Source organism: Lagenorhynchus albirostris, chromosome 20 (assembly GCF_949774975.1).
Source record: "Lagenorhynchus albirostris chromosome 20, mLagAlb1.1, whole genome shotgun sequence".
NCBI lineage: Eukaryota > Metazoa > Chordata > Mammalia > Artiodactyla > Delphinidae > Lagenorhynchus > Lagenorhynchus albirostris.
In genome coordinates this window covers 7,473,839-7,490,559 of record NC_083114.1, presented here as the reverse complement: position 1 = coordinate 7,490,559, position 16,721 = coordinate 7,473,839, and the positions used below count along the sequence as shown (strand labels likewise).

Here is a 16,721-nt window from a genome sequence, read left to right as displayed (position 1 = left end):
GTTTGGATCAAACCCGTTAGTGGCTGAATGTTCGGGTTCTGGGGTCACACCGCCTGGGCTCCGATTTCACTTCTGTCACTTCCCAGCTGTGTGACCTAGGGTGTGTGCTTTAACCTCTCTGTGCTTCAGTTTCCTGTAAAAGTAAAGTATAAAGTGAAGATAGCAACACTCCAATTAGTGAGATGTTTTTTACACTCTTTATTTTGTACGAAGTCTTCAGAATCTGGTACGCATTTCACGTTCAGAGCACATCTCCACGTGGACTGAACCCCGCAGATGCTCCACAGACACACCTAGTCCTAGACCATCCCCCTGCTCTCTGCCCATTATCACCCTCGCGGCTCTGTTCCCTTCCCTCATCCCTTCAGCCACGCTGTTGCTAACACCCACAGCATCCTTGCTTGCTCCCTCAGCCTTTGGGGGCATCGACCCTGCTGAGGAGGGTTACAGGAGGGAATCGCACAAAACAGATTCGTCGCCCCCAGCCCTGATCGGCAGTCTTTTCACAATGCCCGCTCCCATTCCCCACAGCTACTCCAGACCTTTCCTTCCAAGAACATAGTCTTCAAGGTCTTTGTAAGTACTAGAGACCAGGGCTGCTGGTCCGCAGGGGTGCACCGGTCTGAATCCTGGGGTTGCTAAGGTACTCTTAAGTATTTTATTTCCACTTTCATTGGCCGTTACCTGAGTTTATACCCAAACCTCCCTGCCATCCCCCAGCTAATGGCCGGCACATCCAAGGCTCCCGTCCTGTGCTGTTTGGCTGGTGCCCACACCACACTGGCTAGAACATCTGCATCTCACCCTGGCTAGAGAGCCACTGCCTGCCTCCATACATTCAAGATTCTGGATCTGTTTGTTTTCTCTGGCAATAGTCATCACCCTGTCCCATGTCAAGACATACTGACTGGGCTTCCCTGGTGGCGCAGTGGTTGAGAGTCCGCCTGCCGATGCAGGGGACGTGGGTTCATGCCCTGGTCCGGGAAGATCCCACATGCCGCGGAGTGGCTGGGCCCGTGAGCCATGGCCGCTGAGCCTGCGCGTCCGGAGCCTGTGCTCCGCAACAGGAGAGGCCACAACAGTGAGAGACCTGTGTATCGCAAAAAACAAAAACAAAAACAAAAACAAAAAAACATACTGAGTTATTTGAACACCATAGCAAGGAAGATGGCCTGGCTCATTTGGGATAACCTCACGCTTCCTCATCTTCTTGACTAAGAAAGTGTCTTTGAATGTTTTTCTTACTTCATTTAAGGTTATTTTCCTCTTGTCAGGTGCAAATAAGTTAGTCTGTTATTACTGATCCCAACGCTAGTTTTCAGTTTAACTAGACCGTGTTCAACTAGACCGTGGCTCCCCTGTTGTTTTATATCACTTATACAAAATAATTTCTGCTCTTCTTATGTTTTAGAAGTCCAACACGCTCATTATAAGAAGCATCTGACTACATTATTATGTTCTCTGGTATAGTTGTGACAGAGCGTTTATCCATTACAGGACCTACTGTTATAACCAAATAACTTTCCTTTCTACTTACCCTTTGTATTACAGTTAGGGGATCATACTTGCCAGTTTTGAAATTTTGTGTGTAGGTAGTTGTATCACCTCTGCATTTCATTTCAAGATAGCGAAGGGATATTAGACAATATTTGTTACTGAAAGTTGGGTGTTGGCTTCCGTGGAGTTGAGAACCACTGATTTTAAATGATTGAGACAGCAGCTGATGTGAAAGTTTAAATATGGCTCTGGGTACCCAAGAGATTCCCTGATGGAGGCAGGACTTTGAGAGCAGTGCTCAGCAGAAACGAGCAGACATGTTGTTTCACTCGGTTTAGCAGCACCCCCTGCATTACTGGTTTTAGCAGCGGGTGTCTGATATATTTCTCAGTCCTAAAGTAAAAACAGGTGTAGGCTCCCTGGTAGGCATCTCCCTGGCTCCGTGGAAGAATATTCCCACCCTGCAACTTGGCATCCCTACCTCACTCGACTGAGATGAGGACAGGGAATTAGAAAAAGCAAGTCAGCCCAGGAGGTGAGAAAGCTCTTGGAATCTTTTTATTTTTTACTTTTTTTTAACCCCCTTCAAAAATTCCCAAGGTGGAATTGAGAGCCTGTGCTTTGTGGCTTGCAGGTGAGGGTGTGGCAGATAGGCCACCAGACCCAGAAGCTGGAGGAGGCCCTGAAGGAGCACAAGTCCTCCGTGTCCTGTATCAGGGTGAAGAAGAGCAACGAGGAGTGCGTCACGGCCAGCACGGACGGCACCTGCATCATATGGGATCTCGTGTAGGTACCAGTGATGGGGAGGACCAAGTGATGCAGAACTCAATCCCAGCATTTTATTGAACTCAAGGGAAGACTCAAACAAAGGGTAGAGGGCTTCCCTGGTGGCGCAGTGGTTGAGAGTCCGCCTGCTGACGCACGGGACACGGGTTCGAGCCCTGGCCCGGGAAGATCCCACATGCTGCGGAGCAACTAAGCCCATGAGCCACAACTACTGAACCTGCGCTCTAGAGCCCGTGAGCCACAGCTACTGAAGCCTGTGCGCCTAGAGCCCGTGCTCCGCAAAAAGAGAAGCTGCCACAATGAGAAGCCCATGCACCGCAAAGAAGAGTAGACCCCACTCACTGCAACTAGAGAAAAGCCCGCGTGCAGCAACGAAGACCCAATGCAGCCAAAAATAAATAAATATATATATATATTTTAAAAATAGTAAATAAGCTTTCTCAGGAAGAGAAAGTCATGTTTCACAGCTCTGGAATCTATTTTTTAGGCGTCTTAGGAGGAGTCAGATGATCCTGGCTAACACCTTATTCCAGTGTGTTTGTTACCACCCTGAAGAGTTCCAGATCATCACCAGCGGGACAGACAGAAAGGTAAGAGTCAAGATCTTTCTGGTACAAGAGAAGAGCAGTGACGCCTTGTGGCTGAGGGTACAGGCCCTGGAGTCAGGCCATGCAAGTTCAAACCATGGGTTTGCTGGTGATCCGCCGTGTCAGTTTGGAAATGCTACATAACGTTTTGGGGTGCCTTTGCTTCCTTTTCTGCAAAATGGAAGTGATGACACCACTGACCTCATGCAGTTGCTGTGGGGATTAAAGTCATGATTGAATATGATGCTAAAAGCAGGGGGCCTGGCACATAGCGGGCCCTCAGTAAGTACTGGTTTTGATTATGAGGACATTTCTAAGGCTGGAAGTGTTGTGCCCAAAAGAGCTGTCACTTTGATTAAATTCAAATTGAATGACAATAGAGCTCATCTCTCATCACCCTACTTCGTCAATATATTAAAAATCTCTTAAGCTAGGGAGTCCATGTCCTTCAGTGAAAATTGGCCATTATTTGGGGGGGAACATTTCCCCCTTGGAGCAAGCAGGAGGCTTCAGGAGAGAGACACATGGAAGGGCAAGGAAGCTGGGGTGTCTCCCACCCTGCCGGCCACATCGGATCAGCCAGATCTTGGCCTGATTACCTGCACATCCAATTACTGGGTTTGAATACCCCTAATGTAGACTTTGAGATAATTGAAGAAGAGTTTGCATATTTATTGTTTTGCCAGATACAGGCTAAGTTAATGGAGTTAAAAGTATTGAGGGAAAAATACAAAAGGTACCTTCCCTCCCCACCTCCACCCCCCAAATTAGAATCTAGGAGTGGGGTTTTTTCCTGTTTAAGCTTCCCAGGTGATTGGGAACGACTGCCTGAGACACTTTGTCATAAAAACCCAAGGAATGCTGCCTGGTCCAACCGGGATCTGCCCGACACACACAGAATGTTCTGGGAGGGCGTGAAGAACTGCCTCTGTGTTCCAGTCTCTGTAGATTGTTAGGTTTCTTTGTGTTTCATCTGCCCAAACTGGCCTATGCCTGCCCATCCCCCAACCTGTGCTTGACTTGTGGTCTAAGTGGGCTTCCTCTTGGCACTGGGGTGGGATGGATATTAGGGAGTTAATCACCACGTCACTATAAATGCTTTGATGGACGGTTCATATTGTTTCTAAATTAGTGTGATATCTGCCATATCCTAGGTTTCAGCTTTTGAGGCTTGAAACAGTCTATTTCCCTCTTATTTGAATTTTGACCAGAATATTCCAACCATAAATCACAAATCTGTCCAACTACTCTAAGTGCTGGGGACATGACAGTGTCCCTGCTGTCATGGAGCTTACCTACCTTCTGTATTAATTTTGGGTGGGAGGGGATGGAATGGGATAGTACACATGTAAATGAGTCCATGAAAGAGCAATGAGTAATAAGTGAACAAGATGATACGAGATGGTGAAAGAGCTAAAAAACTATATAGAACAGGCTATAGGATAATGGCTGGGAGAAGGAAGCTGTTTTAGCAAGGATGGTCAGCGAGGCCTCCTTAAGGAGGTGGCGCTTGAGCTGAGGCCTGAGTGCCAGGAGGACCTAGCCATGCTTTGATCTCAGGGAAGACCATCCCCGGCAGAGGACACTTGGGAAAGCCCAGGGGAGGCTCACTTTGACTTCCCTGGTCAAGGAAGCTGGTCATCAAGCACCAGTGACTTACATCGATGGGATTCCTGAGAAACTAGGATTTTGGCATGCTTTCATACTCCTTTATGTTTTTACTATGAAATCAGAACTTTATTGTTAAAGTGACCGAGCATCGATAGAAATTATAAAGCAAAATAAATAAATAAAAAGAAAAGAAAAATTTTAAATAGCAGACACCATTTCTAGCTAAATTCAGAGGAATACAGATTCCTGGCGTAATGACGGGAACGCAGGAAGTTGCCACCAACATGAAAGAGAGAGAAAGTTCTGGGTGAAATACCCAAGTTCCCACTCCTGATTCCTGGTCAAGGGCTCTATGTTTAGAAAGAAATTTTTTTTTTTTCTTGCGGTACGCTGGCCTCTCACTGTTGCGGCCTCTCCCGTTGCGGAGCACAGGCTCCGGACGCGCAGGCTCAGCGGCCATGGCTCACGGGCCCAGCCGCTCCGCGGCACGTGGGATCCTCCCGGACTGGGGCACGAACCCGTGTCCCCTGCATCGGCAGGCAGACTCTCAACCACTGCGCCACCAGGGAAGCCCTAGAAAGAAATTTTATTTGTGAATTGGTTGTACATTTACAAAGTTAAAAAAAAAAAAAAGCATAAAAGCAGTATATTCAGAGAAAAATCTTCCTTCCTTGAGCCCCTGTCTCCTTTCCACCCCTAACCCAGTTCCTTGGCCCAGGAGGGGGCGGGGTGTGTGTGTGTGTGTGAGGATGCGGGTGGAATATATGATCAGTCTCTGTTTAAACCCAGCCCTGCGGAATGTTCTGTTGCTTTGAGGCAGAAGAGAAGGTTTGGAATAAGGGTGGGGTGAGGAAGAGGGAGGGCCAGCCGCGCGGTGAGAGCTCACTTTTTAAGGCCCAGTCTCCAGAACTTTCCAGAACTGCTCATTCCCCAAGCTGGAGGAAGGAAATGCTTTCCCCTCCCGCCAGGCCTAAAGAAAGCTTCACTTTCCTCCTCTTAAGAGCAGAATTGGGAAAGTGGATGCAGTGGCCGCTTCCTTCTCTCCTTTACAGTTCCCTTCAGGCTCAGTCTGCTCCATCTGACCGAAAGTACTCTCTGTCTCAATCCAGTTTACCAGCATATCAACACCTCTTTAAACTGAATGCAAATTTTAAAGCCACTACTAAAAATATTAAAATGATTTCTCCACCCCCTGCTTTAGCCTATTTATAATTTCAGCTGGTGTATCATCCCGGGTGTATTTTTGCCGTCTGCTATATAAAGTAGAACCTTCTTTTGTTAGCATGCGTGTGGATGATTTCACTGAGCTGAACCCCGCCTCATGCTTCTTTCTTGAATTCCAGATTGCTTACTGGGAAGTGTTTGATGGGTCAGTAATCAGAGAGCTGGAAGGTTCCTTGTCCGGGGCCGTCAATGGCATGGATATCACCGTGGAAGGAGTGCATTTTGTCACAGGTCAGTCCTGGGATAAGAGAGGAAAGCCAAGCCCAGCTTATTTAAATGGGAAAGTGGAACTCCCAGGCGGGAGGCAACTGGAAGTGACCACAAAAGGGTCTAAAGGGCAACGTGGTTCGATTCAGGCCTGAACACTGCAGCCGGTGTGGCTGGGAAAGAAAACTCCAGAAGCCACATTTCAATGAGAGGAAACATTTGCTCACGAGCCTTAGGGACACAAATATAAACCTAAGCTTCCACTGCGTGCTTTTTTTTGTGGTGGGCAGCGATGAAAGAAATGGGCCTTTACACGATCTTGTAAACCAATTATACTTCAATTTAAACAAATTAATTAATTAAGAAAGAAAGAAAGAAAGAAATGGGCCTTTACATGGGCTGGGCTGTCCAGTCTGCCTTGCTCTGCTATTTCCTACTGAAGTCTTAAATGCCAGGCTTTTCGGTCAGCATTTCCAGGGGGCATTTGCCACACAATGTGCCCATTGCAACAGCATCAGTCCCATTTCTTGCAGCCTCTTTGATTCTTCCGGACAGTAACCAGTTAAAGTTCCAAATCAATAAAAGTTTCACAAACACATTTATGTAAAGCATGATATAAAATTAGACATGGTATGATCCTAATTACATATTCAGATGTATATCTGTGTAACTTACAGAGAAAAGACCGGAAGGAACTAAACCAAGATGTTACTAGTGGTTCTTTCTGGATGGTGGGATCAGGGGTGATGTCACCTCTTTACATTTTTTCCCCCCAAATTAACTACAACAGATCTAGATTTTTATAATCAAGGAAAAGAGTGTTTGTAAAGATAGGTTTTTCTTCCTTTAAATTGGCACATGGGGAATGTATTGAAAACGATCCAGTAATTTAAAATCAGGACTGTTTCTCTCTGTTCTGTTGCAGCAATGCCATGTAACTGCTTTGTCATTTTCAGGTGGAAATGACCGTCTTGTCAAAGTTTGGGATTACAATGAGGGTGAAGTGACTCACGTTGGGGTGGGACACAGTGGCAACATCACCCGCGTCCGGATAAGTCCAGGAAATCAGTACATCATTAGCGTGAGTGCCGATGGGGCCATTTTGAGATGGAAGTACCCATTTCCCTCATGAAACGTTGGAGAGCTCCTGGATTCACAGCATTGAATACCGTCCTGTTGGATGCTGAGCTTAGATAACTCCACGACTAGTCTTGCTTTCTCACACCTGTGTGTCTGTGCTTTGGTCAAAATACTTTATCTACAAGTTTCTCCTTTCCTTTATAGAATGCATTTTACATTCTTGAATTGTATATTAAAACTGAGACGTGTTCAAGAATAATTCATCCAGACTGTAAAGTTTTTTTATTATGAGTAAGTTCCCAGTTGTTGGTTTCCTGTCATAATCTCCCTTCTATGACTCTGCAAAACCCACAGCCCTTCCTCATAATTTGTCCACAGATAACCATTGCTGTTAGTCTCTAAAAATAAGGAAGGTGAATTTACCTTCTTTTTTTTTTTTTTGCGGTACGCAGGCCTCTCACTCTTGTGGCCTCTCCAGTTGCGGAGCACAGGCTCCAGACGCACAGGCTCAGCGGCCATGGCTCATGGGCCCAGCCGCTCCGCGGCATGTGGGATCTTCCCGGACCGGGGCGCGAACCCATGTCCCCTGCATCGACAGGCGGACTCTCAACCACTGCGCCACCAGGGAAGCCTCGAATTTACCTTCTTAATCAGCATTTCATTGGTCAAGCTGCCTGGGGCAAGACGTGGGTTTGGATCCAGATCTTGGGTAGGGTTTTTGTTTTGTTTGAACTCTCTGATACTCCGTTTTGTAAAGCAAGAATACCTGCTCAAAAAGTGATTGTGAGAATTAAGTGAAATAATGTATTAAAGCGTCGGCAGAGTTCATGACACAGAGTAGAAACTTCAATACGAATTATGGTGCTTTCTCAAAGAAAATGTGTGTCGGGGATCTTGGGGGTAATTATCAAAGTTGAAATTTCATAGATATTTTTCTGGAGTTAACCATAAAATCTTTCTCCTCTGCTTACCATTAGAAGAGCGATGGAATGGACCTTGTGTATTGATCGTCCAACCAGGGACGGTGTCCTTTTCCAGGGAGCATAAATAACGGTATTTCCCATAAACACTTCAAGTCTCTAATTCACAGGACAGTCTTTTGTTCTGTGCATATTCTTTATCCTTTACCTAATGCTTTTTTTTCCCCCCCTGCATCAGGTAACCGACCTGCTGCTGCCCTATTTGACATATCAAGGTGGATATTTAATAAATGATGACCACTTTATTCATCAGATAATAAGTAACATTTCAGGGCATTCATGTGATAAGCCTCCTGCTAATCTCTTGTTGAGCTAGAAATTGATGAGAAATTCACTTTGCGAGACTGCCGGATTAACGTGACAGTTACAAGATAAAGTGAGGGAGGTCCCCAGGGAATCAAGGGCAAGGCAATGCCAAGTCAGTTCTTATTGGGCAACAATTCAGCTGGGATTTTGCGTTAAGGAGTGAACGTGAGACCTCCTAGGAGGCGCGCCCGGGAGCTGGAAAACTTCCTGCTGAGCAAATACTGAGGCTGGAAAGATCTAAGCTGCGGGGTTGTCAGTCCACAGACCCTGCTCGAGTTCCGGCTTCTCTGCTTACGGGTCGTGTGGCCTCAGCCCATTGCGTTAACCTCTCTGAGCCCGTTTCTCCACCAAATAAACCGAGGACGGTCAAGTCTCGCTTGCAAGTTTTGATAAACGCCCTAACCTAGTCTGTAATTTAAACAAGCAAACCACAACCAATCCCGGGTGTTTCTACACGCGCCTTCCAGTTCGGGTCCCAGGATGGCGGGTCCCGCAAAGGCTCTGCCTCCCCTGAGGGGCAGACGGGCTGGAAGGAGGTGGCGCCATCTGTCCGCACACACCTGAGCCTGCGGCGGAACCAGCGGTACCAAGGTACTCTCCACCCGTTCACCGCCCCCAGGGCGCGTCTCTCGCTACGCCGGAGGCTGCCCTCTGGGGAACCTTCCTTTCCCTTCTTTTCACCTTCGCCTGGAGGTAATTACAAGAAATTTAGCAACAGCCACGGCTTTGCAATTTACTAGGGCGTTCACATTTATCATTCCTCTATTACTTTCACAGCTTGAAGGCTGGGAGCGGACTAGGAGCAGAGGTTAAATTCAGGTCGGTAGGTTTAGGAGAGGTTAGGAAGTGGGAGGGAACCTGAGCTCTACGCTCCAGTGCTTTTATTCCTGGTCCGAGCGGCGGGGGCGGGACCCGACGGGGCGCTGCCCGGGGCGGGCCCTACGGCCTGATTCCCGCGCGGGGCGGGGCGGCCCCGCCCTTGGCTCCGCCTCCGCCCGATTCCCGCACACCTGGCCTGCAGGTAGCCGGCTCCCGGGTGCCTTTCCGAGGCTGGAAGGGCCTGTTGGCTGCTCGTCTGTCCGGCGTCTGGAGGCTGGGGGCTCCGCTCCGGGAGGGGCGCCGGCGGGAGCCATGGACCCGGGCGCGGGGGCCGCGACCGGAGAGGGGCCGCCCGCGCCCCGGCCCCGCCGCCGCCGCTCCCTGCGCCGCCTGTTTGGCCGCTTCCTGCTGGCGCTGGGCAGCCGCTCCCGCCCCGGGGACTCGCCGCCCCGGCCCCAGCCCCAGCCGGGACACGGCGATGGCGACGGGGAGGGAGGCTTTGCTGGCCCCCCGGGCCCGGATCCAGCTGCTCCCGGAAGCCCCGGGGAGGAGCGCCCGCCCCGACCCCAGCCCCAGCTCCCCGCCGGCGACGGGGCGCGGATCCCGGGAGCTCAGGGCTTGAAGAACCACGGCAACACCTGTTTCATGAACGCCGTGGTGCAGTGTCTCAGCAACACCGACCTGCTGGCCGAGTTCCTGGCGCTGGGGCGCTATCGGGCGGCGCCGGGCCGCGCCGAGGTCACCGAGCAGCTGGCGGCGCTGGTGCGCGCGCTCTGGACGCGCGAATACACGCCCCAACTTTCCGCCGAGTTCAAGGTAGGCAGCGCCGGGCTGCCTCCAGCCTTGGCCGCTCGGCGGCAGCCACGTTCCGGCCTTTAGGGTTTCCCTTCTGGACCGTTGGGTGCTCCATCAGGAAAGGGGTTTCTTGGGGACTTCTCTAGATGGCATTTGCCAGTTAAGCCTCGGATTATCGCTTCTTTTTAAAATTAAATTTATTTTTACATTTTTATTTAGTTTTGTCTGCGTTGGGTCTTCGTTGCGGTGCGCGGGCTTCTCATTGCTGTGGCTTCTCTTGTTGCGGAGCACGGGCTCTAGGCGTGCGGGCTTCAGCAGTTGTGGCACGCGGGCTCTAGAGCGCAGGCTCATTAGTTGTGGTGCACGGGCTTAGCTGCTCCTCGGCATGTGGGATCTTCCTCGACCAGGACTGGGGCCCGCGTCCCCTGCATTGGCAGGCGGATTCTTTTTTTTTTTTTTTACACGTTTAAGTTTATTCAAATTTATTCAAAGCAATCTGGTTTCATATGTATTATGCTATTGGAAATAGTCTCATATTTTGTTTTTTTTTTAACATCTTTATTGGGGTATAATTGCTTTACAATGGTGTGTTAGTTTCTGCTTTATAACAAAATGAATCAGTTATACATATGTTCCCATATCTCTTCCTTCTTGCGTCTCCCTCCCTCCCACCCTCCCTATCCCACCCCTCCAGGCGGTCACAAAGCACCGAGCTGATATCCCTGTGCTATGCGGCTGCTTCCCACTAGCTACCTACCTTACCTTTGGTAGCGTATATATGTCCATGCCTCTCTCTCACGCGCCACCAGGGAAGCCCACAGCCTTTGTTTTGAGTTGATTAGTGTGTCAGCGCTTGAGGCGGGTGAGTGCAGGGAGCTGGTGGATTTGAGCGAATTCAGCGTTTCTGCACTCAGCAAACATTAGTTGAAGTATCGGAGGACTGTTCTAACGCCAGGGATAGAGGGTTTCCACTCTAGTTTCCAGTGCGGTGCGGGGAGTCGAACTTCGAAGGCCAAGGTCTGGGAGGAAGGAGGTGAATGATGAGAAGGATGCAGCCAGGCCAAGATCTAGGAGTAATCCCCACAGGGGGAGGGAACAACAATTGCAAAGACCAGAGGCCTGAAGGAGCTGAGAACTGGAGGCGTGAAAAAAACTCGGGTGGCTCTTGCCCAGAAGAGTAGAGTGGGGAGGAGATGAGGTTGGCCAGATCATGTAAGGTTTTGGAGGCAATGGTAAGGAGTTTGGCTTTTATTCTAAGCCCATCGAAAGCTGAGAATCTGTGTGCCAGGTACTGTGCCGAGGGCCTGGGAGAGGCAGTGGGTGTGCTATATTGGAGGTGGCATGCTTTTGCTTAGTGTGAATGAAATCCCCTAGGATGCGTTAGCGTGGGTTTGTATCCTTTGTTCCTGGGGTCACGGTCTACTTACTGGGTATGCTGCAGGGTCATGAGGCTTTGGAAGTTATGTGTATCACTTCACCCAGGATTAAAGCGGGGCATTTGTTTGGGGTCCCAGTTGGATTAAAGAGTGCTGATAATTGACGCGCATGGCTGGCTTCCTGCTAAAAAACCACAGTTCTGGGCAGAGAGCTGAAGCTCCCCAAAGACTAGGGATTGTTGTTCTTGGGGGAGAGGGAACTTGTCAGTGTTCATTCCACAAGCATCACCGCTCTTGAGTTTCAGCCTGAGAAAGCAATCCTTGCCATGTGACCCACGAGGATGCCAACCCCCACCGTCCTCTCTCCTGCTTCCACTAGTGAAGCACTGTTCTGCAGGCGTCAGTGGGTCAAATGGGTGTCAGTAATATCTCCTTTTGGCATCATTTGCTTTTTAAATGTGAGAGGCAGTATCCTTTAGTGGTTCAGAGCAAGGTCTTGGTTACCTTGAGCAAGTTACTAAAATCTCAACTGTGCCTCAACTTTCCTTATCTGTAAAATGGGACTCTAGCGGTACCTACCTTCTTATAGGGTTGTTCTGAGGGTAAAAATGAGCTAATTATAATTCCTCACTTGCAGAGACCTGGAGGGAGGGAGGTAATCCTGTGTACCTTTTCTATTGCTCCATGCATTCTCATCCAGTTACTGCAGGAATGGGAGAGATGGGAGTAGCTTGAAAAGTCTTCCAAATTAGTAATCACCTTCCATGACTCACCAGCATTTCCTATCTCTCTCAAATCCTGCTCTCAAATCCCTAGAGCCAAGAAGCTCCCTGTGAGCCTCGGGGAGCTGAAGGATAATCAAACTGTTAATATGTTAGTAAGGGTGTTATAAGCCAGGGGTTCCTGGAACTTTCCTGGTAGGCAGCCTTGGAGAGAGTGGGGAAGGATTCCAGAATCTGTGCTTTTAAACCTTGGGGATTGAAATCTAGGTGGGCTCCTTTTATTTTACAGATGAGGAAACATTTATTCATTCAACAAATATTGCGTGTCTAGATACTATACAGGGAGCATGGAACACATGTGGGGTGATGAGTGCAAAACCTGATCCTGGGGCTCCTCTCCTGGAGCTTACGGTCCAGTGGGAGAGATGGATGTGAGTGAAGTAATACCACGGGCCCACGATTAGAACTGGTGACAAGTGCTACAAAATAAAGATGCTCTATTTACAGTAGCCAGGACATGGAAGCAACCTAAGTGTCCATCGACAGATGAATGGATAAAGAAGATGTGACACATATATACAATGGAATATTACTCAGCCATAAAAGGAAACAAAATTGAGTTATTTATAGTGAGGTGGATGGACCTAGAGTCTGTCATACAGAGTGAAGTAAGTCAGAAAGAGAAAAACAAATACCGTATGCTAACACATATATATGGAATCTAAAAAAAAAAAAAAGGTTCTGATGAACCTAGGGGCAGGACAGGAATAAAGACACAGACGTAGAGAATGGACTTGAGGACACGGGGAGGGGGAAGGGTAAGCTGGGACAAAGTGGGAGAGTGGCATGGACATATATACACTACCAAATGTAAAATAGATAGCTAGTGGGAAGCAGCTGCATGGCACAGGGAGATCAGCTCTGTGCTTTGTGACCACCTAGAGGGGTGGGATAAGGAGGGTGGGAGGGAGACGCAAGAGGGAGGGGATATGGGGCTGTATGTATGCATATAGCTGATGCACTTTGTTATAAGGCAGAAACTAACACACCATTGTAAAGCAATTATACTCCAATAAAGATGTTAGAAAAATAAAAATAAAAAATAAAGATGCTCTACGGCAATTCTGGCAGGAGGACGTGATTGTTTGGGGAAGGTGGTGTGAGGAGGTGGGCTAGGAAGTCTTCCCAGGAGAGGGAACCATTGAGTTGAGTTTTGAAGGATGAAGGGTCAGCTAAGGACATGGGAGGGTGGGAAAGTGCATTATAGTTCCTGAGACTGAAACTGCCAGTCACTGAGGGGGTGGGGCTGGGCAGGATAAATGCCTGATAAAATGAATTGATGAAAGCCTATGTGGCTGGGGGGAGGGGCTGGAGAATGGGTTTGGGAGAAGCCACAGAAGGTTGTGTAGAGGAGTCTGGTCTTTAAGAGGGATTATTAGCTTCCGACCGAGGAAGGGAGGAAGTTGAGAAGCAGCCAGCAGGCTGGAGTGAGTTACTCCAGCGCAGCCACCCAAAAAGGATGGGTCTGTGGTGTTCCCCCTCCCTGGGCCCCGAGTCACCCAGCTTCCCAGTGATAGTAGGACTTAAGAGCAAATGAATAAATACATTTTAAAAATCCTGTCCATGGTATTATCCATAATACTTTGATTTCTAATGATGTAATTCAATGTATATAACTATAAAAAATTGGAAAATGCTAAAATGTAAAAAAAAAAAAGATCTGGAACTGCACCCCCTGGAGGTAACCATCACTGCTGTGTTGATGTGCTTCAAATCATGTACAAACAATTGGAAATTCTAGTTTTGTATCCTGCTGTTTTCAGTTAAGTATTATCATAAGACTTTCTCCTGGTCATTAAAATGTTTTATAAAACTTAATTTTTAATGATTGTGTAATATCTCATTAAATGAACCAATCCCTAGGGAGATGTTTATGTACTGTACAATTTTCCAGCTACCATGCTACATTGAAAATTCTTGTATTTAAATTGTCGTCCTCAGCTCTGATCATTTCCATAAGGTTAATTCCTTGAAGTGAAACGATATGGTCAAAACAAAGATGACTGTTTTGTCCTTTTTATGTTTCTTGCTTTTTTTTTTTTTTTTTTTTTTGCTGTCCGTGGGCCTCTCACTGTTGCGGCCTCTCCCGTTGCGGAGCACAGGCTCTGTACGCACAGGCTCAGTGGCCATGGCTCACGGGCCCAGCCACTCCGCGGCATGTGGGATCTTCCCGGACCGGGGCACGAACCCGTGTCCCCTGCATCGGCAGGCGGACTCACAACCACTGCGCCACCAGGGAAGCCCTGTTTCTTGCTTTTTAAATCAATTTTTACGAGGTATAAATTATGTACAGTGAAAGGCACCCATTTTTAAAAATTGAGTTATATGTGAGATATAACACTGTGTAGGGTATGTAATACATTGGTTTGATACATTTGTATTGCAGTATGACTGCCAATAGTAGCATTGGTTAACACCCTTATCTCGTCATGTAATTATCATTTCTTTTAGCTCTGGGAACAATTAAGATCTAGTGTCTTAGCAAGTTTATCGTTTATAGTACAGTTTTGTTGTCTATAATCACTGGACGGGTACACTTCATTTCATTGTACTTTGCAGATATTGCGTTCTTTACAAATTGAAGGTTTGTGACAACCCTGCGTCAGTCAAGTCTATCTGCGCCCTTTTTCCAAGAGCCTTTGCTCACTTTGTGTCTCTGTCACATTTTGGTCATTCTCACAGTATCTACAACTTTTTCATTGTTATTATATTTGTTATGGTGATCTGTGATCAGTGATCTTTGATGTTACTATTATAATTGTTTTGGGCTGCCGTGAACTGCGCCTATATAAGATAGTGAACTTAATAAATGTGTGTGTTCTGACTGCTCCACCAACCGGCTGTTCCCCCACCTCTCTCCCTGTTCTTGGGCCTCCCTCTTCCCTGAGACACACAATATTGTAATTAGGCCAATTAATAACCCCACAGTGACCTCTGAGTGTTCAAGTGAAAGGAGAGGTCAGTCCATGCGGCAAATGTCATAGTGGTCTTATTTTCGGAAATTGCCCCAGTTACCCTGACCAGTCAGCAGCCACCAACATGGAGGCCAGACCCTCCACCAGCAACAGATTAGACTAGCTGAAGGCTCAGATGATAGTTAGCATTTTTTTAGCAACAAATTGTTTTAGTTATTTATTTTTGCCATTTTATTTTTTTTGAATTTTATTTTATAATCAATTGTTTTTTAATTAAGGTCTGTAGGTTGTTTTTTTTAGACAATGCTATTGTACATTGTACTACTGTAGTGTTAAGAGACTACAGATAGTGTGAATATAATTTTATATGCCCTGGGAAACCAAAAAATTCACGTGACTCGCTTTATTGAGATATTTGCTTTATTATGGTGGTCCGGAACTGAACCTACAATAACTCTGAGGTCTGCCTGTACCATGTATTAGTCTCCAGGACTTATTTATCTACTAGTTACGACTATGTACCCTTATACACCATCTGTCCCATCTCTCCACCCTCAGCCCCTGATAACCCCTGTTTTATTTTCTGCTTTTCCAATTTCAGTTGTTTTTTAGATTCCACATGTAAGAGGTATCATACACTATCTGTCTTTCTCTGTCTGACTTATTTCAGCATAATGCCCTCAAGGTCCATCCACATTGTTGCAAGTGGCAGAATTTCTTTTCTCAGGGCTGAGTAAAAATTTTAAGTGTAGAATCTGCTGAGTTTTGACATGTATGTACCTGTATAATCACCATCCCAATTTTAAGTATTTATTGTTTTTTAGTTTTTAGTTCAATTTTGTTGGGCTTGATTATTTTTAGTACCCACATTGACAGATTTCTTTCCAAATGATTATATCAAGTCGTAGATACATCAGCAATGCGTATTTTCCTAAGTGTTGGTTATTCTCTCTTATTAATTTATTGAACAAAAAGAAATAGCATCTTGTTTTTACATTTGTTTTTTTGATTAGGAGTGAGGTGTTGGATTTTTCTGTGCTTTTTTTTTTACTAGTTGTAAGACTGCTCTTGGAATTGTCTGCTCATGTCGTTTGTCTGTCCGTTCTGCCTCGGTCTTAATGTTCTTTTTTCTTGTTTCTGTAAGTTCCTTAACTCTAGCCATATTTGCTGCACATATCTTCTCCCAACTCTCTCCTTCTCCCTCCGGAAAGTTTTAGATTTATTTATCTCATACCTTTTGATAAACATTCTATGTTATGTACTTCTAGTTTTTCTATGGCTGTATTAAGGATTTCAGCCATCTGGAATTTATCGTAGCTCACGTGCTTGAGGATCAATTTTAGACTAACAATTTTAGACGTACAGTAGGCCTCAAGCGATACGGCGGAGGCATTGCTTTTTAAAAACAAGGATACCTTCATCACTTGTATGTTTTGCAAGTTCTGGACAAAACCAGTAAGACATGAAGTGGAAATGGAAAAAACAATATATTGAACAGAAGGAAAATTACTAAATCGTTCTAGAAATCCGTATTTTAGAATGATTGCTGTCGCTAATGGGTTCAGGTACAACATAGACAGTCAAAAGCAAGACCTATTTAGAAACATGAAAATGAGATTTCATACCTAAAACCAACCCAATGTATGAAATAAGTAGGAATACTTCTTAAAACAAATATGTTATAAATTATCAGTGGTGAGAGGAAGAAATACACACACACACACACACACACACACACACACACACACACGGATAG

The 16,721-nt window shown here is 46.6% G+C and overlaps 2 protein-coding genes across 4 annotated transcripts in view; both read left to right on the top strand.

Annotated features, from left to right (window-relative positions):
• Positions 1-7,193, top strand: part of CFAP52 (cilia and flagella associated protein 52) — a 36,186-nt gene extending 28,993 nt beyond the window's left edge. For both annotated transcript variants that reach the window (XM_060134041.1, XM_060134042.1), the window contains 4 exons: positions 2,132-2,283; positions 2,771-2,873; positions 5,825-5,936; positions 6,869-7,193. In XM_060134041.1, the coding sequence (XP_059990024.1) occupies positions 2,132-2,283; positions 2,771-2,873; positions 5,825-5,936; positions 6,869-7,044 (543 nt within the window). In that variant the 3' untranslated portion in view covers positions 7,045-7,193. The remainder of the gene's footprint in view (positions 1-2,131; positions 2,284-2,770; positions 2,874-5,824; positions 5,937-6,868) is intronic.
• A 2,216-nt stretch (positions 7,194-9,409) lies between these two features.
• Positions 9,410-16,721, top strand: part of USP43 (ubiquitin specific peptidase 43) — a 62,279-nt gene continuing 54,967 nt past the window's right edge. For both annotated transcript variants that reach the window (XM_060134263.1, XM_060134262.1), the window contains exon 1: positions 9,410-9,913. In XM_060134263.1, coding sequence (XP_059990246.1) covers positions 9,410-9,913 — 504 coding nt within the window. The remainder of the gene's footprint in view (positions 9,914-16,721) is intronic.